Below are 26,295 nucleotides of genomic sequence, written 5' to 3' on the forward strand. Positions count from 1 at the left end.
GCAAGACTTGAATGGGAAAATATGAGTGTCAAAACTTTTCATAACAAAAATAATTAGATATTAAAAATATTTGAACAATTTTAAGGGGCAAGAAATTATTTCTTATATATGATCCCTTCCTATTATGTAACAAATTCCAAGTGCTCTATTGTGTTTTTGAATAAAATTTATAAATTATTTTTTTAGATTATGGATTGAACACTATCACATAATACTAATATATATATATTATGTATAATATTAATCTCTCTTTATATGAAATAATAATTACTTATTTAATAATACCTCTGCAGTGCTGTCTTATTTGTTTATTTTTAATGTAATTTTATTATCAGGTTTATGACAAAGTAATTAAAATTAGTAGTAGTAAAATTGGCGGTAAACATTGTTTGTTCCATGATTTTAGTAACGCCTCAACAACGACACCTAGTGCTCAAACGGTGTTCTACTATGTTATTATTTAACGAGAAAGCCGAAATCATCATTTTTCTTATAAATTTTATTTGAGTATTTAATTTACAAGTGTTTTATCATTGGATTTAACATTTTTATTAAACGTCTATCGAAGACTGTTTGTTGTGAAGCTATTCACTTAGACTGTATTATCTTCATAGTTTAGCAAGTAATTAAGTAAGTTGACTTCCAATCAATTACTACATATGAATTAAGTCTTGTTTATATTACGATTGTAAAAATACACGTTGGAAAATTATACGTGTTAAAAGGTTTGAATAACTTGGAAACAATAAATTTAACTAATTAGTTTGATATAACGTGAATAATAGGATTTTTTAATATTAAATAATTATATATGTTTTATTAAGATAGAATATTGTATTCATTCAAATTTGATGTGATGATCCTATTTACATTTATTTTTTTATTTTTTAGAATGAAAGATACTCCAGTTGAAAAAGAAGCACAAGATGCTGGGTCTGGCTCTGAAAATGAACCAGAAGAAGAAGAATATTCCGTTGAAAAAATTTTAGACAAACGTTTCAAAAATGGTAAAGTAGAATATTTTTTAAAATGGAAAGGTTATTCAGATGAAGATAACACTTGGGAACCAGAAGAAAATCTTGATTGTCCAGAACTTATTGAAGAATTTGAAGAAAAGTTAAAGCAACGAAAGGAAAAAGAAAAAAAACCAAAAGATACTCCAGAACGTGGACGAAAACGTACTCTATCTAATTCTAATACTTCTGCAACAGATGCAGGTCCTTCAAAAGAACGTAGAAAAGCATCACCGGCTAAAACAAAGACAAATACTGAAGAAGAAGAAACTAAGGGAACTTCAGGTTTTCAACGTGGTCTTGAAGCAGAAAAAATAATAGGAGCTACTGACACTAGTGGCCAATTGATGTTTCTATTAAAATGGAAGGGTGTAGAAGAGGCAGATTTAGTACCTGCTAAAACAGCCAATGTATTGTGTCCACAAGTTGTTATTAAATTTTATGAAGAAAGACTTACATGGCATAGCCCGCAGAACAAAAATGGGGTTTAATTGTATAAGTAGACTAGTAGACGAGTTCTTTATTTATAAAGGGCTCAAAAATATTCTTTTTGAATTTTTATTTAATCTAATTTTATGATATTATGGAAAAAGGTCCCATAAAAAAAAAAAAAACAGTCCAATCTAAGTGTAACTTTTTAAATATTTGTAAGTTTTTTTATAATGTTGTAAAATTCCTTGAAAATAATGAAATGTCAAATATCTACTTTTGTTTGCCTCAAAAACAAAATAGTATTTTAAGTTGTTTACTATGTATTTTTAATGTTGTGATGAAACATTTCAATATTTCTATATAACTATTATTAACATAACGACATAAATTATCTTATACAAGTCTTCTTATGTTATATTAAAACATTCAGTTAATTAGTATAATGCAGTTTTTTTTGTTTATTTTGTTCTTTTCTAATATAAATAAGTGCATTTGTAATTTTTTAAGTTATGGTATTTAATCCTACTATAATGTGGGTTAGTATCTAGATTTGATAACTCGTATTCTTGACTTATTATATATAGATTAATTAAAAGAAAATCTTAGTTATTATTTAATTAATTTGAACAATTAGTTACCATAGTAATTTTTAAAACCTAATTACTAAATAATTAAATATTAATTTTAATCTATCTGATTATGATATAAGTTTTTAAAGCGCATAAATGTAGGACAATAGTAATTTTACTATCAACAATTTTTAGACTAATTTTATACATAATTTGTAGTGCAGATTCCAAATCTGGCTTCAGGTTTTTAGTCATATTATTTTAAGATAGTTACTAATTAGAAATTAAACAATAAAATTATTATATGAACCTGAAAATAAAATTAATTTTCTTAGTTTAATTAACGATGTTTAAATGTATAAAATTTGTGGCTTATCTATCAAGGTTAGCTATTTATAAACCTTGTTTGATGAACATTATTCAGAAAAAGTTTTCACTAACTATTATGGATAATAATTATGAAATTGCTATCAGTTAATACATTACTTTTTTCAAGAATATCAAATTTTTATCTTTTACATAATAAAAAACCCAAAAAAATGAGCTCAAAAACTTTTTCTTTCAAAACTTTAATTGTATACAAGTAAACTATGCAATAGAATATTAAGGTAAATAATTTTTGGACCTGAAATCAAACTAACTGTAAAATTGAGTTCCTGGTGTATAAATATTTTAGTAAATAAGTTTTTTGACTATCAAAAAAGCCAAATAAATACTAGATAGTTTGTGTTAACTGAACCTTTAGAGTTGGGCTCAAAACATCTTTTTCATACTACTTCATTTAAATATAAGTTATACATGGTTGCCATTTTTTAGAATTGCATAACAGGATAATCAATAAGACAAAAAAAACATTGACTGTTATTTTTATTAAATATATTTATTCATAATAAGATATTAAACATAGTTGTTCACAAAGTATTAGTTTGATACATACATATTTATTATAAAACTATTTATCATAGTATACAAAGGCATAATTTGGAAAATTTCTGTGGGAACTATAGTACTATACTCTATTAGTTGGATTGGGTTATAGTCTGGGTAATTTACTTGGTGGGTTGCTTTTTTACCATATTATTCCTTGTCACCAGACTAAAAATAAGAGAGGAAGATAGACTCCAAGGTCTATCTATAATTGAAGCTAAATTGACTAATGTTTTTATAGCTCAATATTTCATAATTTAGATAAATTCGAATAATAATTTACTTATAGGGTTTCCTAAAAATAATCCTGAGGCTAATTAAATACAGCTAGATTAGTTCTGAGAGTCCTGTGTGGTTCTCCCCATCCTTTCCAAAAAACATTTAACTATTGGGTGGTAAGAATGTAATTCCAACAAAACAATGCAAATTATGCCACTCGTAGAATAAATTTTAAAGTTGGTTTAATGTTACAAATGACTACATAGAAGATTATAGTATATATATATATATATATATATATACAGAGAAATTGTTAAATTATTCCTCACACAATATCTTTAAAATATAAAACACAATATAATTTTAAAGAAGACTTGATTTTATTCCCTTAATAATACTAATATTTTTAAAGATATTGAGTGAATCTAAGTTATAATCAGCCTGTATATATACAGAGGGGTTAACAAGTTCTAACATCTTTAATAACTTTTCATTTAGAAAATATTATGAGTCAATTTTTTAAAAAATAATTTTTACAATTTTGAACATGGTCAAAGCATATTTTTTTTATTATTTGTCTCCAATAAGAAAAAAACTTAAATGATTTTTTTTTTTAAATAGCAATATTTTAGCCTTTTTATAAAAAGTATTGAAGGATTGATAACAATTTAGTTATTAAGTGACAAACATTTTATCACATACTCATTCTATGTATTAAAATATTTATAACTTAATAAGTACTTATACAAAAATTGTTATCAACCCTTCAAAATTTTTTGTAATAAAATATTTCATTTGATTTTTATATTGGAGATAAATATTAAAAAATATGCTTTTAATACTCTAAACTGTAAAAATTATTAAAAATAAAAATGAAATTGTATCAAAATTTATAAGAGTTGTTAGTTAGAACTGTTCCACTCTATATATAAATATATAATTTAAATAAGCAATAATTTATATTACATCAACTGCCAAAAATAACTAAGAATTTCAATTAAGCAAATAATTATTGCAAAAATGATCATAATTGTTTATTTAATTAAATAAAAATATATTTACATGTTATATTAATAATACTAATAGGAACTTAATTAAAAAAATCTTAAATAATTTTTAGATAGTGTAAAACTTCATTTGGCACTTAAATATAAGTTATTTTTAATAGGAATATTCTGAGAACAAAAAAAAAAAAAAATCAAAAGTTAATGTATTTCATTAAATGGCTAAGGGTTCATATTTTACAATACAATACATAAAATTATATTATTAGACTTATAAATTATATTAACTCAAGTATAGTTTATAAATTTCTATGTAAAATATATATAAAAATAAAAACAATAAAATCAAAATATAAAAAAAATGATTAAAGATAATTTTTATAACATAGTGAAACCTTGGTTGCATGATAATTAAATATGGGAGTATAATATTGTACATATATCTATAAGTTATATATTTTATTTTAGTTAATGTAAAAATGTTTAGTAAGTCTTAAACCTAATATTTTTTTCATAGCTTAACATTACTAAACATTTTTTAGTTAATGCCACTTGCCTTTCTGTGCAAATATATCAGCACGGAGATTTTGTGCAAAGCATATTCCTAAAATCTGAAATAAAAAAATGGTGTTCTTTTAATTTAAGAAACTAATTAGCTAATAGCTTAGCTGTCAAAGCTGTAGATAAATTTTAAAAATTGGTAGTTATTCAAATTATCTAGCTTTAATTTATATTAATTAACTCAAACTGTATATTTCAATAAAAATATATTCAAGTAATAAAGCTAAATATTAAACTCATGGAATAACAACACTTAAAACTTCAAGAAAAAATTTGTATTTTTAATTAAATCAGAACATGCAAATAAAATACTTTTAACTACAATTCTGAATAAAAAAAATTATAAAATTTTCAAGGTTTTATTTATAGAATTTTTGATATCAATACAAATCAGTTTAAAAATTCTTTAATAAAAACTTACTTTACAGAAAGCTGAAATAAGACAAACAGTTGCTATAAAAAGCATATTTCTTTCTAACCAATTTTCACCAGCTTGTAAACAACCTCTTTCATTTATAATCATATCTATTCTTTTTCCAAAATCATCATTCTATATCAATTCATAATCAAAAAATTGAAAAAAAAAAAATCATGGCAAATGTTTAATTAACGCAGAATTACTTACAAGTTATTTTTAAATACATGCTTAAAAAGCAGATAAGCACATGCAAGGTTAAGTAGCTTAAGCATCTTGTAATACCTGTATAATTGTAACAGCCATAACTGTTGTTAAGACACCTATAAAATTATCTTCAACCCATTCTTCAGCAGCCCGCATGCAACCCCTTTCATAAATATTTCTTTCACCTGTTTGAGTAGGCAAGTTTAAACTTGTCCATTTTTCAGCATACTATAAATGCCGATTACATCATTAGTATAAGCATGTAAATTATTCCAGTTAAAAATAATTCTCAGAAAACTTTAAGTATATATCAAACCAAAACTGCAATCATATTTGTTTAAAGAAATATGAATGAAGATAATTCAAAAACTTAATAAATAAGTAAATTTAATTTTAAAAAAAAACCCAGCACAGTGGTAACGTAGAATATTTGGATCAAGTATAATGATATCTGACAGTGATTAAAATCACAATAAAAAAAAAAGTTCCGATGCAAATCTTTAGATAGTATTTAATTTAAAAAAATTGGTGGATTATTCCAAAAGCTACATGATCTCTTATTTCCTTAATTATATCCAGATTAGTAATTCTTAGATTCAAAAAATATAATTTTTTAATTATATATTATATAATTTTTATAATTATTTTCAAATTATTATTGATTTTGATTTTTAATATGTTAAAAGTAATCATTTCCTTATTTATATCCTAATTACAAGTTTTATGATTTATAAGTGTAATATATGTATAAATATTATACCAATAAATATGGAATGAAATTGATATTTAATAATTTATTATAGTAATTTTTATAGAGAAATTATAAAGTAGTTATTACTTTTATGGCAAACGTATATAAAAGTTGAAGGTCTTGAACATAACCTAACTATGTTAGTAAATATGCAAAAAATTGTATGAAAAAAGTGATAAAATATTAATAAAAATGAATGTTAGAAATTTGTTTGCTAACTGTAAAATATAATTTACACTTACAAATCCTTCTTTTCGGACATCATATCCACATTGTTTGTTTTCAACAATCTCCTAAAACATAAGTTTTAGTATATTTTAATATACAAACATCAATGTTTGTTATACTAAATATTTAATTTATAAAAAAATGAATAAATTATTTATAATTAGGCTCAGAGATGTAGTAGCACTTTATAGTTAAAAAAAAGTACAACAGTGTTAAAGTGATAAAAATTTGTCTTGAATTTTATTAATTTCTGATAATAATTTTCTATATTAACATAAATAATAAGGACAAAACATTTTTTCATTTTTAATAAAAATAGAAAGATAAAATATTGGTGTGTGTCATGGTTTTTTTTATCATTATTAGCTGATATTTTGCTAGATATAAAAACAATAATATTTTGTTGATACAATGGATTAAAAATAAATATCAACCAGTAATATTCTTAATTAACTAATTTTCTAATATAAACCTAATTGTTAATTATCTAATATTAATTTATTTAATATTCATAGTTCCATTAAAAAAATCCAGTTTAATAACCTCATTAGGCATCAAGGATATCTAATGATAGATAAATTGTGAAAAATTTGTAATTAAAAAAAACCCAGCACAGTGGGGACATGGCATAGTTGGGTTTAGTATTTATTTAATCTGACAGTGATTAAAATCGCTATTATAAGAAATGCTTTGATGCAAATCTATAGATAGTGTTTCATTTATAGAAATGAGTGGATTATTCCAAAAGCAACATCAACTCTTATTTCTTTGATTATATCCAGATTAGTAATTCTTAGATTCAAAAATATAAAATATAATTTTTTAATTATATATTATATAATTTTTATAATTGTTTTCAAATTATTATTGATTTTGATTTTTAATATGTTAAAAGTAATCATTTTTAACCTACTTTTTTTTTGTGAAAGTTTATAATAAAGAAAAAATAAATTTACTGCCATAACTTTTAGCTCAATTTGCAAGTTTGAAATTGACATCATTAATTATTGAAAAATGGTATTGTTAAAATTAATATGGAGTCAGCAAATTTTATAACTACTATTTACGGTAAATTTATCAGAAAAGCTTGATTTTTTTTTGCATTTTTTTGTAATAGATCACTTAAATAGAAATCATTTCTAATTAACTTTTGGTGTTAAATAGATTTTACAATTGAAATATGCAGAACTGAATTAATTATAATAATTTTCTTTAACTAATAAAACCCATGAAAAAATATATATTTTCTTTATCTTTAAATTAAAAATAACCCTGATATTGCCTAGTATTTCACTACACATATAGTTTTACATACCTTTACAGTACATCTCCATAGTATATTAAAATAACATATATTTGGCAACTATCATGTTCCATTAAGTAAGTTAATAAATTAAACATTAATATAATAATGTATACTTATTAAGTAAAAAATGTGGAAAAGTATTTTAACTTTGAATTTTGATGATAAATACATTGGGAAATCAAATTATGTCTAGTTGAAGACATTATTCTCTAAAATTGAAAAAATTTCTTTAATATTTTTGTAAGTATAAATATTTAAAAAAACCATAGCACAGTGAAGTAGCAGCATAGTAAAGTTGGGACAAGTATAGATGATATCTGACAGTGATTTTAATAACTGCTATAAAAAATGCTTCAGTGCAAATCTGTAGATAATGTTTAATTCTAAGAAATTGGTGCATAATTACAAAAGCAACATCAACTCCTATTTCCTTAATTATATTGTGACTAGTAGTTTTTAGATTTAGAAGTATAATTTATAAATAAATATTTATTGTAGGCTATACTTTATAGCAATTAAATATAGTATGCAATTAATATTTAATAATTTAATATTGTAGTTTTTATTTAGAAATAATAAAAAATGATAAAGATTGTCACTTCTATAGCAAACATGTATAAAAATTAAAGGTTTTAATGCAATACTTTATGAAAACAATTTTATTTTTACTTGTGAATACGTTAGTTTCAAGGAACTTTCATTGGTATCAAAAATATACTTTTCTAAATTAACTTTCCGCACTGTTTTCAAATCTAAAATTTGTAACTTGTAATTTATAACTGTAAATTTATCAGAAAAGCTCAATATTTTTTTTGCATTTTTATTGCAATAGATTTCTAAATAACTTTTGGTGTTTAAAAAGATTCTACAATTGAAATAATCAGAACTTCACTAATTATAATGATTTAATTTATTAAAAGTACCAATCAAAATGTTGTAAAAAAGATCTTCTCAATTGAGTGCATTATAAAATTTGATTATAATTGTAAACATCCATTGTTAAATTGATGTGAAACTAAAAATCTTTTTTTTTAGATTTATGATTCATATATATATATATATTTAAAATTTGGAATGTTATAGACTGATAGTAGCACACATAAATAGAGTTAAAAAATTAACAAATTACAAAGTAAAATTATTTACTTTTGTAATTGAATACTTTTATGATATCAAATTTAATTTGACAATAAATACTTTAAAAATATTAGAAATTAATGACTTTAATTGTTTGTATGGATAAAATTGGTTAAGCTACTTTTTATTTAATTAAGGGATTTTTTTTTCAATTTTTGAGGGTAATATCTTTAATAAAATACGCATTGTAATCATTTGATATATCGTTGAAAACAGTAGGTTAAGTGAGGGTTGGAAAAATAAATCATAGCCACATAAAAAAAACGCATAATAAAATAATATTAATATGAATGAGAAATTTCTGCTCATGAGGGGAGACTACAGTGATGTAGTGTGATTCTTGATATTTATTGAAGTTAATGAATCTAAATGAGATAAAAATCAAATGATTTGAAAGTTTTTTCTAACTTAAAAAAAATGCAAAATATTAATTGCTACAGGGGGATTCGAACCTGGTACCCTAACCATGAGAGACACAAGTGTTACCGATTCGGAAACTATTCGTCAATTAATAAAATTTGCAATTTAAGCTAATATAAATTTTTAAGTTACTTTTTCAACTTTAAAAAAGCAAAAAAATTTAAATAAGTTTAACTTCTCGTGTCTTATGAACTTTATTCTATGTCAAATAAATTATATAATATTCATGAAAGTCAGTGTATTCCCCTTGTAAGATATTTTAAAATAAAATAAAATACAAAACTCAGAATTTTAACACAAAAATAGAATATTTTTGAATACGGTAGCCATTTTCACCAAGAAGAAAATCTATATTTCGAATTTTTCTTTTTTCATAGTAAAATATATAATATAATCTTTAATTTAAAATTAAATAAGTGTCAATATTTCCGGAATATTTTCAAAAAATTTAATTGAAAAAGCTTAACTTATGTGCAAAAATTGTTTTTTTGAATTCTCCCTGAGAGCAGGTTTATTCTGATCTTCAAAAAATTTACCAAACGCCCATTTTCCTATAAAAGAAAAGGTGTCAGGACAAATTTTATTTTTTGAACTTATAGTATTTATTGTAAACTTTAATTTGAAATATGTTTAAAGGACGCAGTATTTCCGGAAAGTTTTTAAAAGTTAAGTTGAAAAAGTTCTACTTTTTATACGTTTGTTTCTAGTTTTGAACGCTCTCTGTACAAAGGGAAATCGTCCAATTTAAATAAAAAGTATGTTAAATGAAAGAGGTATATATAATGTATTTAGAAAAAAAAAAATTGTGTTGATACATACATTTTTCTAAGTTATAGCAATTTAAACTTGAAGATATAAAATCGAAGATTAAAAATTTTAACACAAAAATAGCATGTTTTTACCTACAGCAACTATTTGTACATAGAAAATAAGTCGCTGGGACAAATTTTTTTTTTCATTTTATAGTACATGACAAGAGCTTTAATTTGATATATGTTTAAAGGACGCACTATTTTCGGAACAATTTCAAAAGTTAATTTTTGTAAAAAATTTGCTATTTTTAATCCTCTCCTGTGAGCAGGTCTAGTGTTAAATTTTCAAAAACTGATATCAAATGAAAGGGAAAAATCTAAGGTTTCAATATAAAAATAAATTTTGTTGATTTGTTAATTAATAAAAAAATTATAGTAGTTTTATGAAAAAAATGATGAAATTTACCAATTTTAAAAATTGTAATTTTTTGGGAAATATAGCCCATTTACAGGGAACGAAGGAAATTTTTTCAATTTTTAAGAGTAACGTCTTCAACTAGATATGATTTGTGATTATTTAACATATTGTTCACAAAATTGGTCCAGTGAGAGCTGAGAAAAAATGGCAATAAACACACACACAAAAAAAAAAACACATGAAAATAAAATTAATACCTTTTCAGCTTTACATCAAAGTCAAAAATAAAATTCTAAAATTTTTTTTAAATGCAAGTAATTGAGAAACTTTATAAATACAAAGCGACTCTTTTATCATGATCCATTTAATTGATGGATACAAAAATATTATTAACTTCAAAATACTGGTCCAAAAATTATTATTAATACTTGAATTGTGATACTTCAATAAAATAGATAAGTTGGTCATGTTGATAGTATACTTTATAAATAAAATTTTTTTAATGTACAAAACAGTTTAGAACTCTTTTTAGTAACAAAATCTCTTATTATTTTATTTCAAAGTTTTTAATAATTTGAATGTTTGTATGTTTACTAAACAGAATATTATACTTTGTCATAAATACTTTTAAAAAAATATTAATTTTATGACTACTTACATTAGGTTTTCTTTTACAGCATGAAAATGGAACTCCACAAGCTTCACGACTTCCAACCATTTGAGAAGAACAATTAAAATAATTATTCAAATCCCAATCTTCGGGACCTTTGATTCCACAACATTGTAACTAAAAGGTATTCAAGTATTTTTAGAAATAACAAAATATAATTATGAATTAATTTATAATAATGTTTATTAGTTAAATTAATGTACAAAATTACACACCCAATCTTCTTGAATCCAATCAATAAGATTTTGTTGATCAGGATCTTCTCTGTAATGCACAATAAATGTTTGAAGACCTTCAGTAGCTTGGGATTTTATCTAAAAAAAATATCTCAATTTTAACATACAATCTTTAAAATAAAAGAAAAATGTATACACTTACAGTATCCTTAAAAATAAAAGTTAACACTCCAGCAGTCAACTCTAGTATTAATATAAAAGCTAATAAAACTGCATACTGAAAATAAGAGAAAAATTTCATTTAAAAAACATTGATTATTTTTTTAGAATAAAATACCCGTCTGAAAATGCATGGTCTATGTATCATATTTTTTATGGTTTCGTGAGTTATATTTACTAGGAATGAGAAAATTTTTAAGAATAATGTCTTTAATTAGATACTGTACCATGACCTCACTGTGCTACTGTTTTTTTTTCGTGTCTGTCACTACTTTTTGTTTCTACTCTCACAGAACCAAATTGTTCAACAATACATCAAAAAATTACTAATTATATCTAGTAGGAGACATTACTATCAAAAATTGAAAAAATTTCTCTAGTTCCCAGTAAATAGGGTATACCCCGAAAAATTATCATTTATAAATCTATAAATTTCGATAATTTTAAACTTTTTTTCCTTAAAATTGTCATAACTTTTTTAAAAATGAAAGAATCTAAACAATTTTTTTTATAAATACCTTTGATGGTTCCTTTTCATTTTATATAATTTTTTTGAAAATCTAATCATTTATCTGTCCACAGGAAGGGATTTAAAATAGAAACTTTTTAAACTTAAATTTTGAAAATGTGCCATAAATACTGTGTTCATTAAACACATGTTAAATTAAAAATTAAAAAAAAAATTTTACCTTGACAACTTATTTTATATGTGCAATTGTAGTTAAAAAACATACAATTTTTAGGTTAATATTTTCAATATTTAATATTTGATTTTATATTTTCAATTTCAAATTATTATATCTTATTGAAAAATGTATGTATCAATACAATTTTTTTATGAAACTACTTTATATAAACCCTTTTCATCTAACATGCTTTCTTTTTTTTAATCAGATCATTTCCTTTTATACAGGGAAGGTTCAAAACTTGAAACATACAAATTTTAAGTATAACTTTGCAACTTAACTTTTGTTAATTGAATACTCCGAGCTTTAAACACATGTTAAAGTAAATCTTATGTTTAGTACTATAAGTTAAAAAAAAATTTAAAAATACCTTATAAGAGTTTACCATAGTAATGAGTCCACCAATAAATACAAAATTTAAATGAATCTAACTTACATTAAATATAAATTTATACTTATTTTGATTATTTTACCTTTTTAAAGTTAATCGACTTATTTTCTATAAGCAATTGGCAGTCGAAGTAGAACAAGTAATAGGAATTAATTTTGCTTAAGGAATGATCCACCAATTTCTTAAAATTAAACACTAACTACAGATTTGCTTTAATTTAACATATATTTAAAGCTCAAAATATTTCCATTATCAAAAGTTAATTTGAAAAAGTTTACTATTTACACGTATGTTTCAAGTTTTGAACACTTTCTGTATAATGGGAAATAATATTATTTTAAAAAGAAATATGTTGAATAAAAGAAAAATACATATAAAAAAGTTTTAGGAATATAAAGCTAAAATGATAAAATATGAAATAAAAAATTTTAATAAAAAAAAAACATGTTTCTTAACTAAGGCAGTCATTTTCTCATAGATAAGTCATTGGGAATTTTTTTTTTATATAAGCTTTAATTTATCATATATTTGAAGCTCAGAGTATTTGTATAATATTTCTAAAAGTTGAAAAAGTTACTTCAAAAATGTGAAAATTGCTCCTGTGGTCATATAAAAGGTCAGATTCTTAATGAAATATACATAGTAATATGGAATTTCCAAAGGTATTAAAAAATAAATACTCAGCAAAGGGGGGTCATGGCACAGTGGTGCCGTGGTATAGTTGGATCAAGTATAATGATATCTGACAGTGATTAAAATCACTATCAAAAATAAACGCTTCGATGAAAATCTTTAGATTGTGTTTAATTTTAAAAAAATTGGTGTATTATTCCAAAAGCTAAGATAAAGTATGTCGAATGAAAAAGGGATTATTAAAATATATTATTTCTCATAAAAAAATTGTGTTGATCCATACACTTTTCAATAAGTTATAGCATTATAAAGTAAAAAATGTAAATTANGAAAAAATTGTATTGATCCATACATTTTTTAAAAAGTTATAGCATTATAAAGTAAAAAATGTAAATTATAAAATCGAGAATTTTCACACAAAAATTGAATTCAGTAGCCATTTTCACTATGAAGACAAGTCCAGAATTCAAATTTTTTTTTTAAAATTAAAGTATATTACATTAGCTTTAATTTAAGATATATATAAAAGTGTCAGACCTTCCGGAACATTTTCAAAAGTTAAGTTGAAAAAGTTAATTTTTTGTGAAAAAGTTGTCATTTTAAATCCCCCCCTGTGGGCAGAAAAAAGGTCAAATTTACAAAAAAAATATACCAAATGATAGGAAAAGACATCAAGCATCTATAAAAAAAAAATTATATTAATATGTCTATTTTTGAAAAAGTTACAGCAGTTTTTAGTAAAAAAAATGGAAAAAATTTCGAAAATTAGCGATTTTTAAATTTGTAATTTTTTTGGAGGTTTCCCCCATTTACAGGGAACGAGGGAAATTTTTTCAATTTTGAAGGGTAATGTCTTCGACTAGATACGATTTGTGATCTTTTGACGTATCGTTGAAAGAAATCCGTTCGGTGAGAGCTGAGAAAAAGTGGTAACAGACACAAAAAAAAAAAAAATAAACACATCATAGTAAAACCAATACCTTCTCAGCTTCGCATTGAAGCTAAAAAAGTTGATTGTTAAAATGTCTTTTAAAGACTTTGCAAGCTAATTGACTCATGAGAAGTTATAATATTTTCATGAAAGTTTTAATAAATATATAATATGTCTTAATAATAAACTATTTAAATTACATTTATTTCAATACTGTGCATATAATACTGTTAATGTTAATCACTAAAAAGTAAAAATATTAATTTGAGGAATTTTTAAATTCATTGATTTATATAAAATATATAACTTACAGTTCCTAATAAACAAGTATTTTCACGTAGTGCACCGATACATCCTGTAAAACCTATTATAAATATAATTCCACCTAACACAAATAAATTAAGATTTTATTATTAGAAGTGGATAAATTAATAGATTATATGTATTTACCAAGAAAAATCAGGGCAAATGCAGGATCAAGTGCCAAATGTGTAAGTTTACCAAGATTATTGAAAACATTTTTTTCTGTCCATGCCCAGACACCAATTGCCATGATAGATAGTCCAAACATCTATTTAACAACAATATTTAAACATAATTTTCTATCAATTTTAAACATACATACCCAAAATAACACATTACAACTAAATATAATATATTTCAAACAGCAGCTGACTTCACTAACTTCTTCTCGTCTATACTTTTGTTGAATTGCCATTATTTTAGTTCGATGTAATAAATTAGTAATGTCTTTTAAGTTGTCACGGAGTGTAAATAACTATACAATTTTAAAAATAAATAATGTTGTTTTTATTGTTTTCTTTATAATAAAAATGTGTACATTTTGTCATAAATTTTCATTTGTCAAATTTATAAAAGTATAACAAATATATAATTCATTTGTTTGATATCCTCATCAAGAATGTGAGGATTTTTAATAAAACAATTTTACAATGAAAATCACAATAGCTATTATCAATCTAATTGATCACAAGAGATAACAATAAAAAGAAGTTGTTAATTACCACATTTCATTATTTAGGGTAACCAACGTGCATCTGCAAAAAAAGCATTGTAAAATGATAATAATTTTCTAGTTAGAATGATAACAAAAACACGTGGGATCTTTCAAAGTATTGTTGATTAGCGTTTTTTATTGAATTATTTTATTAAACTTAATGCTCTGTCCGTTTGTTTGAATTCAATAAACCAAAAAATAATAAAAGTTATTCATTGTTCAATGATTCAACTATCAACATGTAAAGTGTCTTATTGTATCATTAAAAACGTATTACTTATTATTTGAAAAATATACTGTTTATCTATAAATGACAATTTTATTTTTTAGAAGTTTTTTTTTTTAATTAACAAACGTTTTTTACTCATTAATTAAGTATGTATTATTAAATTAATGTAGTATTATTACAATTTAATTTTAATAAAGTCAAATTTTGTCTGAACTTTCTCTAATTGCAGACTGTGATTTGACGGAATCTATAATTGAAAATTTTTAATGTTCATAATTTATCTAACATTAAAAAAGAACGTATTCTTATAAAATATTATACATTTTTTTAATCAACTAGAACTAAATAAAAAATAGATAAATACTTTTTTATATAAATATTTCATTGTTGTTTTAGACATAATATTAAATAATGAACATCCAAAATATGTATCATTCAGATATACAACCTTCATATCAAGCACCATCACCATATCAAGGACAATTGTATCCTACATGTCATAGACCTTTACACCCACCACCTCAGCAATTTGGATCAAGATTTCAACTACCTCAGCAGCAATACTCCAATTCTCATTCTAATTATCAACCATCAAATCAACAAAGTAGTCCTCATTGTCCAAATTTTTCCATGAGCCCACCACCACCTCAACCTTACTACCAATCTTCTGGTTTTGATCAAGTTCAATCTTGTACAAATTTTGAAAATTTACCACCAAGTCTTCCTTATCAACCTATGCAAAGTCCTAATTTTAATCAGCCGCTATCACCTAGGCCTAATTTTAGTCAAGTTCATCCACCTGGCTCTAACTTCAATCAGGTATCTTCACATGGAACAAGTTTTAGTCAAGTAACTCAAACTATACCTAACTTCAATCAATTCAAACCTAATTTCAATGAACCACCTTTATTAAGACCAAATTTCAATCAAATTCCACCACCAAAACCAGTTTTCAATCAAGGATCTTCATCAAGATCCACTTTTAATCAAGACTCAGTACCAAGTCCTGTTTTCAATAAAGGACCAATACTAGGTCCTAACTTTAACCATGCACCACCACCACCAATTGGTTCTTTCAATTTACCATTGAGTCAGAGTTATGAAACATCTTGTAATCAATATTATCAACCCCCTAATCAAGTATCATCTCAACAGTTTTTTAATAAATCTTTGAACTTTGGTTATAATACTTCTAATAAATTTAATCCACCTCATGGACAAAGTTGTCCTCAATTTCAATCTAGGTGTGAACCATCTAATCATCAATATCCATATCAACAAAATTCTACACAATATTTACCTAGACAAGAATTAAGCCAACCAAAAGCAAATTTTAGAGCTCCTGGAAAATATAGGTGTCTTACTAAAAATAAATTTTCTTCATCACAACAAGACTTTCTAAGAAATAAGTTCCACCCTAAACAACAATATCAAAATTGTAATATGACTGGTATAAACTTTAATAATAAAGAAAAAAGTGATGGTTTTTTAAAAAAAGACAAAGTACAAATTGCATGCAATAAAGGTGACTGTGATTTTGTTGGACACGCTAGTGCTGTAAAAGAACATCAAAATTTACACCATAGATTTGGTTTACATAAAAAGGTATTGTATAGTAATAGTTCAGATGCAGTAAAGAGATGGATCGAAGAAAGAAAAAAGTAAGTTAATTATTATTATATATTTAATAAGAAAACTAAAAGAATGAACAATGAAATTTTTTTGTTTTTCAAACAATTTATTAGAAATTGGCCAACTAAAGAAACTGCTAAGTTGAAGTTAGAAATACAAAATGAAAAAGTTAAAAGAGGAGAACGTATTGCTGATGAAGATTTCAACAGGTTCAATAATAAAAATGACAAATTAAACCGAAATGGTATTTAAAAAAATTCAAGTTTTTTAATATTAAGTGACATTTTAATTGATAAATGAAATTGTTTTGGATCATGCTCTAAATAATGATAACGATAAAATAGGGATATAATTTTTAACTCAACATTCAAGTTATAATAATTATGAAAAAATTAATAAAAATTGTGGGTGTTTTTATTTTATAATTAAAAAATATGTCTTCATTAAATAGACTTATATAAATAATTTAACTGGTAAAGTTTTAGTTGAGGTAAAAAAACAATATTTGATTACGCTTTATTAATTTTATGACCACTTAATATTTTTAAGTAATTTACTTCCAGCATTACTGTGAAAAATTAGCAATGTCTGAAATATTTTAATACCTTTAGTTGCTATTTATTATACAATTGTTTGGTGAATATATATATTAATATGTCTATGTTATTTTACTTTAGGATCTGGACGTCTTAATAATAGAAAAAGAACAAAATTTGAAAATGCCTTTGTAGAGCATTTAGAGGAACCAATGAATGGAAACCTGAAGCGTTTTGCTGGAATCAATGGTAATTTTCGGTTTAATGCGTACACATAGCTTAACACTTACTTAAAACATATTTATATGTCAATTTTCATTAGTTAAAAAATTTCTCAGTAAAAATAGAGGAATTATAGTTTTTGGTAAAATATCAATAATTCAGTGCAATATTTGTAATAACTAAAAATGGGTTGTTGTGGTAGTATTTATAAAAGTAAAGAATGATAATAGCATTGTTTGTAATGAAATAGAAAATACAATTACCTTGATTTCTAATTATTACTTTATTATCGTAGTTAGTGTGTTAAAACTATTCTTACCTGATATCCTTTGATAGAATACTGTCATTTGTGTTACGGAAACTGCTTTTATGATGCTGAGTGAAATAATTTAATATATTATATATCAATATTGTAAATATATATTAATACTGATACCAATATGTAAAAATTCAATAACACCCAATAATTTTTCCAATAACTTTCTGAGGCTAAAAAGGTTAATCTTCCTAGACACTCTTTTATCATCTCAAATCACTCATAAAAATTCTGTAAGAATTTTTTTATGATATGTTTAGCCACAACCTCAGAAGTAAAAAGGTTATTCATGTATTGAAGAAAAAAACTTTTCTTAAAAGTTCATAATACATTTTTTGCAGTATCAAAATTATTTTGCTTCTTAGAGAAGAAACAATTAATGTATTAAAAAAATGTAAAATGTTGATAAAAAAAGTCAATAACAAAGAGCATGTTAGGTTTAAAAAAGTATATTTCTACTTCATTATAATATGATCCTTCATACCATAAGCATAAGTTACTTGACTTATGCAATTATAACCTTATTTTATATCTACTACATTATTCACACCTCATTGCCCGTTTCTAAAATTACAAATTCACTTGGATAGATAACACTTTAATATAATGTATAGTAAAAAATTTTTTTTTGTTACTAATTCCAAAAGTGAAAGAGTTTAAGTTTTTTTGAATTTAGTTTTTTTTTATAAACTAGGGTAACTAACTTTTAGTACAACCTCCTTTGTAGAATAAAAAGTCTAGTTTCCCAAACATTTTTTTTTCTTACTATATCTGTGTTTTATTTCAATTTGTCTTAAAATCATATATTGTAAATTTAATTATACACATCTTTATTAATGCATTATATGATAATGATTTTAATCAAGGATAAAGTAAAAGGAATACAAAAAGATTTAATCCTCTTACCTATCACCATGTTTGATATGCATTCTTATTAAAAAATATTTAAAATAAATATTTCATATGGATACTTGGAATGCTCAAAATTACATAGTGGTAATAGTACCAAATTAAATTTTTACATTTAAATTTTTGTCCAATCTAAGCCTTGATTTTAGTTATTGTTACACTTTTTTTATTTATAATGGTTCCTATTATATCAGGGCTTGACTGATTTTTAATTTTATTTTTATACAGAAATGTTATAAAACGATAATAATATGTAAATAAATCACCAGATAAACTTTATATTTTAGATGTTTTGATTAAACAATTAGAAGATTTATCTAACAATGAAAAAAGCAAATTGGGTTCTTTAAAATTACTAGAAGAGTATGAATTCAGTGATAATCATAGTGATGATGAGCCCCCTGAAGAAATAACTATTATTAAAAAAACTACAACTATAAATGAGCCTTTAATAATAAAAGAAACTAATACAGTGTCAAGCTTAGAATCTGTAACATTTAGTGCCATAGAAAATATTGAATTAAATAAAAGTGATCAAGGAGATATTAACATTGATTATATTAACAAAACAAAAATAGAAACTACTTCATCAAATATTTCAGTAACAAAAAGTCCAGGAAAAAACATTTTATTAGAAACAACAGCTGAAAATGTGTCTATGGAAAAACTAGTAAATAATAATTCTATAGAAAAATCAGTTGAAAATAGCACTCTAGAATTTCAAAAATATGAAAATAATCAAAAACGAAAAAGACAGTCTAAAAAAGAAAAAAAAAATGTTAAAATAAAACAACCCCCTAGAACTCCTAGAAATGAAGTTATGGAAAGAAAAGCAGCACTTCTTGAAGCAGTAAGTTTAATAAATTATTATTATCATCTTAATTAATTAACAAAAAATTATACATTTATTCTTTTAATTTTAAATAAAGAGAAAAGTATCCAAAAAATAATTAGACTAGAATTTTTAGAAATAAATTTAAATAGGATGAAGTGGAGAATTGTAAATGAATTTTTTTTCAATACTAAGGTTTTTCTTTTGAACTTACATTTAATATCATTTTAATACATGTAATGACCAGAACTTTTTAATTTAAAATAAAATATTATTCTAAATATTCATAGCTTTTTAACGCAAATAAGTTTTTAACTTGAAGATGTTCAATTTCCAAAAAAAAAAAAATGTTCTATACACTTGAAATAATATACCCAACCTTATTTTTATCAGTTAATTGATTTTACCTACCTATGTGAGATTAGAAATAAATTGTATTAATATAACAATATATTGTATTGTTATACAATATAATAAATCTAATAATATTTAATGAAAGAAAAACAATTATTATTTTAATTGTTAAAACAATTCCAACTTTTAACACTTTTTTAATTTATAACCTTTAAATTATTAACAATCAGTATAAAAATAAGTTATATTTAAGTAAAAAAACAAAGCAATACTCTTTTATTTAAAAAATTTCAATTTAGCAATGACTACAACTGTTAATGTGCACATAAGCAAATGAGAAACAAGTTTATACTATTTATTAGTATTTTTTTTTATTGAAAACATTGTATAGGAGAGAGAACGAAAATAGAACAGTTAGTGACTAACACGCCTTGAAAATGAGATAATGCACATTAGCCACTGCTACAATACTGATTCTTTTATGACGTCCCTCTAAAAATAGATAAGATTTTTTAATTACTAAATTTAATTGCTTCCTTCCCAAAAATATTTATATATAGTATTTATAATTTTTCTATATTTTCAAGATGATTTAACCTTATTAAATCATTTAGTATAATTTAAACTAACTGCATTCTATGAATTTATTTTCTTTGGTTCTAACTTTTGACTCCTAGCAAGTAATTACCTATATTTTAGCATTTATAGTTTGGTAATTAATTCAATATACTTACACTAAGAATAACTTAAAATTATTTAATTAATCCATTTTGGTAATCTGCTGAATTTCCCATTTAACATTATACTAATTGTAGTTATTAATTTTCAGCTCATGGGTAATCTGATGAGAAGTGAAAGAAATACTATTACACAATGTATTTGTTATATAAGGAACAATATGCATCGTTTCATACAAACTCAAACAACTTAGTTAATATTTGATTGTTTTATATCAAAAGAATATTTGTAACACAATATAAAGAGTTCTCATAATATAAAGTAAATTAATTTTTATTGCAAGTGTATATTTTTTTCATTATTGACATAATTTTGAATAATATAAATTTTATTTTAAATTTTTTCAAGTATCTTTAGTCAGACGAAAATATTTACAAATAAATCCTGATGCTAATCATCTATTTAACTATATATGAATTGTAGATTTTTTTATTTACACCTTAACATATACATGATATTTTTCTTTTTTCTCATCAAAAGTAAATTCATCATATCTAAAATATTATGAAAATTGTATTATTGTTTGATGTATTTTTTAATTAAACTAGTTAAGTTTATACGTAGTTACAGAGACATTTATTTAGCCTAGTCAATGAGTATTTTATTTTTTTAAAGAAAATTTTCATTTTTATATTTATATAAGTACAAGCTGTTATTACAAATAAATAATTGTGTTTAAAATATTCAAGATTACAAATATATTTCTTTTTTAAAGGTATGTAAATTAAATTTAAATTATTTTAATATCAATATTGTTGGTTATGTTATTTAAATAAATTGAGTTATTTGTAAATTAAATCATGTTATTATTATTGTTAATGAATAGTGAACTTCTATTGGGTATTTTACTTTATTTTCTAACATTCAATTTGAGGCGCATAGAACCAAAACAGCTTAACCCACTAATATGAAATTATGCAAGACGGACAGTTAAAGTTTTCACTATTTTTCAATGTATTAAATTAATCTTAAAAAAAATAATACACTTTCACCTGTACTAATCTTTGCCTTTTATACCGTCTATAATGAATTAATTCTCTTAAAGTTAGTTAAGTATTGATGGATTAAGCAACTCTAGATATTGATAAATTTATATTAAATGCAATATTTAGTGTGTAAATCCGACATATTGATAATGTTTTATTTACTTAAATATAATATAATAATTAATTAATTGACATAAAATATACATAATCTATATATATATTATATAATGATATAATTACATAGTTATAAAAATGGTAGCACAGAGGCGACGTACCATAGTTGAGTCAAGTATAGACGATAACTGAGAAAGATTAAAATCACTATCATAAGACACGCTTGGATGCAAATCTGTAGATAGTGTTTAATTTTAAAAAATTGATGGATTATTCAAAAGGCAAAGACTTCCTTATTTATATATTCGTTACAAATTTTATGATTTATAAATGTAATATATGAATAAATATTATAGCAATTAAATATAGAGTGAAATTGATATTTAATAATGTAAACGTATCATGCACGAGGTATAGCTGTGTTTTGTGGTCGGACGAGGCGCGGGGCAACGTTGTACGCGAGGCATATGCGGCGGCTGTAAGATTATAAACATATATATATATAGTAAGGCGACATAAGTACGCAAACGTATCATGCACTAGGTATAGCTAAGTTTTATGGGCGGGCGGGTTGGACTAACGTTAAACCTGAGGTATAAACGGCGGTAGAAATATGTACGTAAGCCGCATGCACGCGGATGATAATGGTCAGTCAAAATAAAAATTTGTTTATATATATATAATATTGATGACAAGCACGCGCGTACGGGTACGATAACCAAAAATAAATTTATACAGGAATAGTATTGCCGGCGTGGGGTGGGGTGAATGCGTTATGACAGTCTAGTCTAGACGACGGAATATGCGATAACGCGTTTGGAGATTTACAAATATACATACATACATACATACTAGTGATGGGCATAATCGAATGATTTCGATAATCGAATGATTAGTAATCGAGACATTTTCATAATCGAGTGAATCTCTCGAAAAATCACTCGAAGTTAAAATCGTCTGCTCGTATGATAAGAATAATCAACTATTATTATTTATCGAGAGAATCGAAAAATTATTCGAAATATGAATAAATATACCTATAGTAAATAATTATTAATTTAATTTTGCTTTTTTTATTTGTTGGTGTTTATTTATAATTAATATATTAAACTATAATTTAGGAATAATAATAACAATAATATATTAATAATGCATTATTAATAAGTGCTTTAAATAAAAGACAAGTTGTTATTTTTTTTATTTAATAATTATTACCTATATTTAAAAAAAACCGATAACAAATTTAAAAATAAAAACATAAGATAAGGTAGCAATAGCCGGCTTGACCATCATAATTAAAACACCTGATTCCACACCTAATTGATTTTTCATAAATTCACAACTAGTGAGAGAATCAGAACTCAGTAGTTTAGCCAGTTCAGGACAAAACTTTGTTCTAATCGTCACATACTTCCCAAAAATGTGACAGATAAGGTGTTGCCATGAGTAGCGATTGAACGAGTTGAAAATAAGACTCGAAGTCAACAATTTAATAATAATTCGACTATAATTTATGCTAAATAAAAACTTAAAAATAGTATTCTCTCGTTTCATCGTTTCATGGACATCATTCGATATAACTTTTATTCGATTATATACATTTCAAGATCAAGAAATCATTGTTTTTATAATAAACGAGAAATCATTAGAAATAATCACTCGATTATAGAATAATCAATATTATTCTAATATTATTTATTAAAAAAATCAGAATATCTCGATTATATAATTGATATGATTTCAATAATCGAGATATCTCGATTATGCCCATCACTAATACATACATACATACAGGTGAAACTAATATAAGCGTGTTAATAAAATTTTATAGGAATATATTGTTATTGATGAGTGGTGGGCAGGGTGGGGTGAATGCGTTACGACGTCTAGTCTCAAGGCCATAGACGGGGTACGGGAGTGTAATAACACGTGGCTGGTGGAGATTTACAAACAAACACACAACATACAAGTGAAACTAATATAAGTGTTTTAAAAAGAAAATTGTTATAAATAAATTTACTGGTCTACAAGGAATTTCATCAGATATCAAAATATACTTTCCTTAACCCATTTTCATGGCGATTTTAAATCTGCAATTAGAATTTCGCATATGGACTAATTAATAACAAAATCTGTCTAATTAATATAAAAAAATTTTTATGTTTGATTATTATGTTACGCAGACCCGTATTAAAAAATTTGGCGCCCTCGGGCATATAATTTATACCCCCCCTCATCATCACAATAAATAATAATAATAATATAATACTAATTATTTCGTTCATAATTGATTCTTTGATATTAAAATCCAAAAAATCCAACTTAATAATTAATAAATGAGAATTATTTAATACTTTTTTTAATTAACAAATTAAACAAAATATAACAATAAAAATACAATAAACAATAAAAATTAGTCTGCATTTAGTCTGTCTGTGGATATATTTGACCTTAGATATGTTTTTATACGTCTAAGTGTTGAAAATAACCGCTCTGCGGTACAATTGGTCACTGGAGTACAAAGAAACATACATAATGCTATACTTATAAATGTTTAATAAACAATTTTAAAACCAATATTAATAAAAAAAATATTTATGTATTTTAACTAACACAATTTGTAAATAATATATTTATTATTATTTATACTAGACTAGTAGAAATTACAAATAATTTAAACCGTATAGTTAAAAATAATAAAACTTACATTATTATATAATATAATATAAATGTTATATAGTAATATATCATATGACAATCATCAATGTATCAATTCATCGCATTTTCATAATGCATACACAGTACACACATGACGCATAAGCAAAATACATAAGAATTAAATATAATATAAGTCATAAGTGTATAACGTACTAATAAAAATATATTAAGAGGACGCCATACAGAGAATGAAAAACGGTTTTAAACATGTTTTGCGGGGGACTACTTCATTTGATCTGTATTGATGCTAGAGTTCCAAATTTTTTACCAAATTATAGAGGACAAAATTATCTGTGATCTAGCGTTTTTATTTTTTTGTTAACATAATTTCTAGTACTTTATATTTACTATTAAACATTCCTATTTTTTTGGTTTTTTAAATGTTTTATAAATAGCTTCAGAGTTGTGTTATCAAAATTATAAAAACGCTAGATCACAGATAATTTTGTCCTCTATAATTTGGTAAAAAATTTGGAACTCTAGCGTCAATACAGATCAAATGAAGTAGTCCCGCGCAAAACAGTTTTTATGCAAAATAATGAATTTTTTGGCTATCGACATGTGTCGGTCCCTGGTGGCAATTATAACGTGACGAATTTTTTGTTGAATGACGGTAACCGATTACCCTCACCCTTCAACTGCTACCTTACTATCGATCAAAACCAGTTATTTTTATACTTTGTTATCGACGAACCGGGGTACCATTTAGCAGTCGCTTATCTGAATTTGTAAAATAATTGTTATTATTGACGGATGATGAGACTTAAATTTTAACTTTACTGTGTTCATTTTTACACGTAAATAATGATGCAAATATAATAAAAATATCTATTGATCGGAAATCTGTCAGAAATTTACGTGGAGTTTTATTTTGTAACATTAGAAAACATTCTTGTTACGAATATGAGTCCACAGTATACATTATATTCGTGGGTAGCTGGACGATTCAACCGTCTTTTTAGTATCCGGCGAAAATTAGATATTCTTTCTCCAAAAATTAATTATTTACCAAAAAAATAAAGGTCATGAAAAATTTGTGTATGAATTAAATGTTCACCGGTCCTAATTTATTTATACGTTCTATATTATATCATTTAATTTTTTATGAGTTTTAAGACTCGTGTATCAGTTTTACAAAAAGTTTGTAACACGAATAATAGGCCTTGGCATTATTAAACAGCATTTTACAAATTTCTGATTGACTATGAATAATATATTCATATGTATACATTCTATGTATCATAAATATTATGATACATAGAATATTTCTTACATAATACATTTATTTTATATATGTATTGAGTGGGCGTACGCACTAAACTTACTTGCATTATAGTGAGTATAAACTTAAATTAAATTTTATATGAGCATTTCGACATTCAAATTTTTCAATCTAAAATAAAATCTGCAATTGTGTATTTTTTTAATTCAGAGATAAATATTTTTAATTTACATTTTTTGCACATACCAGGTTTTTCACGCCTATCTTAATTTAAGGTAAGTTATAAATAATAATTCTTTGGAATTTGAACGAAATGGTAGAAAAATAATATATGATAAAGGTATTTTTGATTTTTTTGATAAAATGTGAAATGGCATTTATTTTATGATTTCTATATCCGTTTG

At 24.0% G+C, this 26,295-nt stretch overlaps 3 protein-coding genes across 7 annotated transcripts; 2 read left to right on the top strand and 1 right to left on the bottom strand.

Moving 5' to 3' along the window:
• Positions 1-442: 442 nt before the first annotated feature.
• On the top strand, positions 443-3,305 carry LOC126903131 (chromobox protein homolog 1-like). The gene is made up of 2 exons (XM_050681145.1): positions 443-630; positions 892-3,305. Exon 2 carries the CDS (start codon positions 893-895, stop codon positions 1,502-1,504), a length of 612 nt encoding a protein of 203 aa, XP_050537102.1. The 5' UTR covers positions 443-630; position 892; the 3' UTR covers positions 1,505-3,305.
• Positions 2,864-18,402, bottom strand: LOC126903115 (tetraspanin-17). Of its 4 annotated transcripts, XM_050681110.1 has the most exons (11): positions 18,022-18,402; positions 14,691-14,843; positions 14,516-14,636; positions 14,377-14,450; positions 11,408-11,482; positions 11,245-11,343; positions 11,018-11,146; positions 6,341-6,391; positions 5,426-5,575; positions 5,147-5,275; positions 2,864-4,775 (listed from the first exon to the last, which is right to left on the bottom strand). In XM_050681110.1, the coding sequence occupies exons 2-11, from the start codon at positions 14,781-14,783 to the stop codon at positions 4,707-4,709; spliced, it is 990 nt and encodes a 329-aa protein (XP_050537067.1). In that variant the 5' UTR covers positions 14,784-14,843; positions 18,022-18,402; the 3' UTR covers positions 2,864-4,706. The 4 variants fall into 4 exon arrangements, 3 of the variants coding, with proteins under 3 accessions (XP_050537067.1, XP_050537068.1, XP_050537069.1); XM_050681111.1 differs by lacking the exons at positions 5,147-5,275; positions 18,022-18,402 and having other exon boundaries at positions 14,691-15,026; XM_050681112.1 differs by lacking the exons at positions 5,426-5,575; positions 18,022-18,402 and having other exon boundaries at positions 14,691-15,022.
• LOC126903100 (FMR1-interacting protein NUFIP1) lies at positions 15,165-21,414 on the top strand. 2 transcript variants are annotated; one of them, XM_050681078.1, is made up of 6 exons: positions 15,165-15,324; positions 15,709-16,973; positions 17,058-17,188; positions 17,622-17,729; positions 19,215-19,777; positions 20,943-21,414. In XM_050681078.1, the coding sequence occupies exons 2-6, from the start codon at positions 15,724-15,726 to the stop codon at positions 21,042-21,044; spliced, it is 2,154 nt and encodes a 717-aa protein (XP_050537035.1). In that variant the 5' UTR covers positions 15,165-15,324; positions 15,709-15,723; the 3' UTR covers positions 21,045-21,414. The 2 variants fall into 2 exon arrangements, with proteins under 2 accessions (XP_050537035.1, XP_050537037.1); XM_050681080.1 differs by having other exon boundaries at positions 15,312-15,458.
• Positions 21,415-26,295: the final 4,881 nt, after the last annotated feature.

The sequence above is a fragment of the Daktulosphaira vitifoliae genome, unplaced genomic scaffold (assembly GCF_025091365.1).
Source record: "Daktulosphaira vitifoliae isolate Bord-2020 unplaced genomic scaffold, ASM2509136v1 Scaffold_3, whole genome shotgun sequence".
NCBI classification, from domain to species: Eukaryota; Metazoa; Arthropoda; class Insecta; order Hemiptera; family Phylloxeridae; genus Daktulosphaira; species Daktulosphaira vitifoliae.

Coding starts and splice junctions, on each gene's coding strand:
- LOC126903131 (XM_050681145.1), top strand. CDS start 893: ATGAAAGATACTCCAGTTGAAAAAGAAGCACAAGATGCTGGGTCTGGC.
- LOC126903115 (XM_050681110.1), bottom strand. CDS start 14,783: ATGGCAATTCAACAAAAGTATAGACGAGAAGAAGTTAGTGAAGTCAGC. Junction 11,344..11,407: donor CTTTTATTTTTAAGGATACT/GTAAGTGTATAC, acceptor TATTTTTTTTAG/ATAAAATCCCAAGCTACTGA. Junction 6,392..11,017: donor GCTGTAAAAGAAAACCTAAT/GTAAGTAGTCAT, acceptor CTTATGTTTTAG/GAGATTGTTGAAAACAAACA.
- LOC126903100 (XM_050681078.1), top strand. CDS start 15,724: ATGAACATCCAAAATATGTATCATTCAGATATACAACCTTCATATCAA. Junction 17,189..17,621: donor TGACAAATTAAACCGAAATG/GTATTTAAAAAA, acceptor ATTTTACTTTAG/GATCTGGACGTCTTAATAAT. Junction 19,778..20,942: donor AAGCAGCACTTCTTGAAGCA/GTAAGTTTAATA, acceptor ATTAATTTTCAG/CTCATGGGTAATCTGATGAG.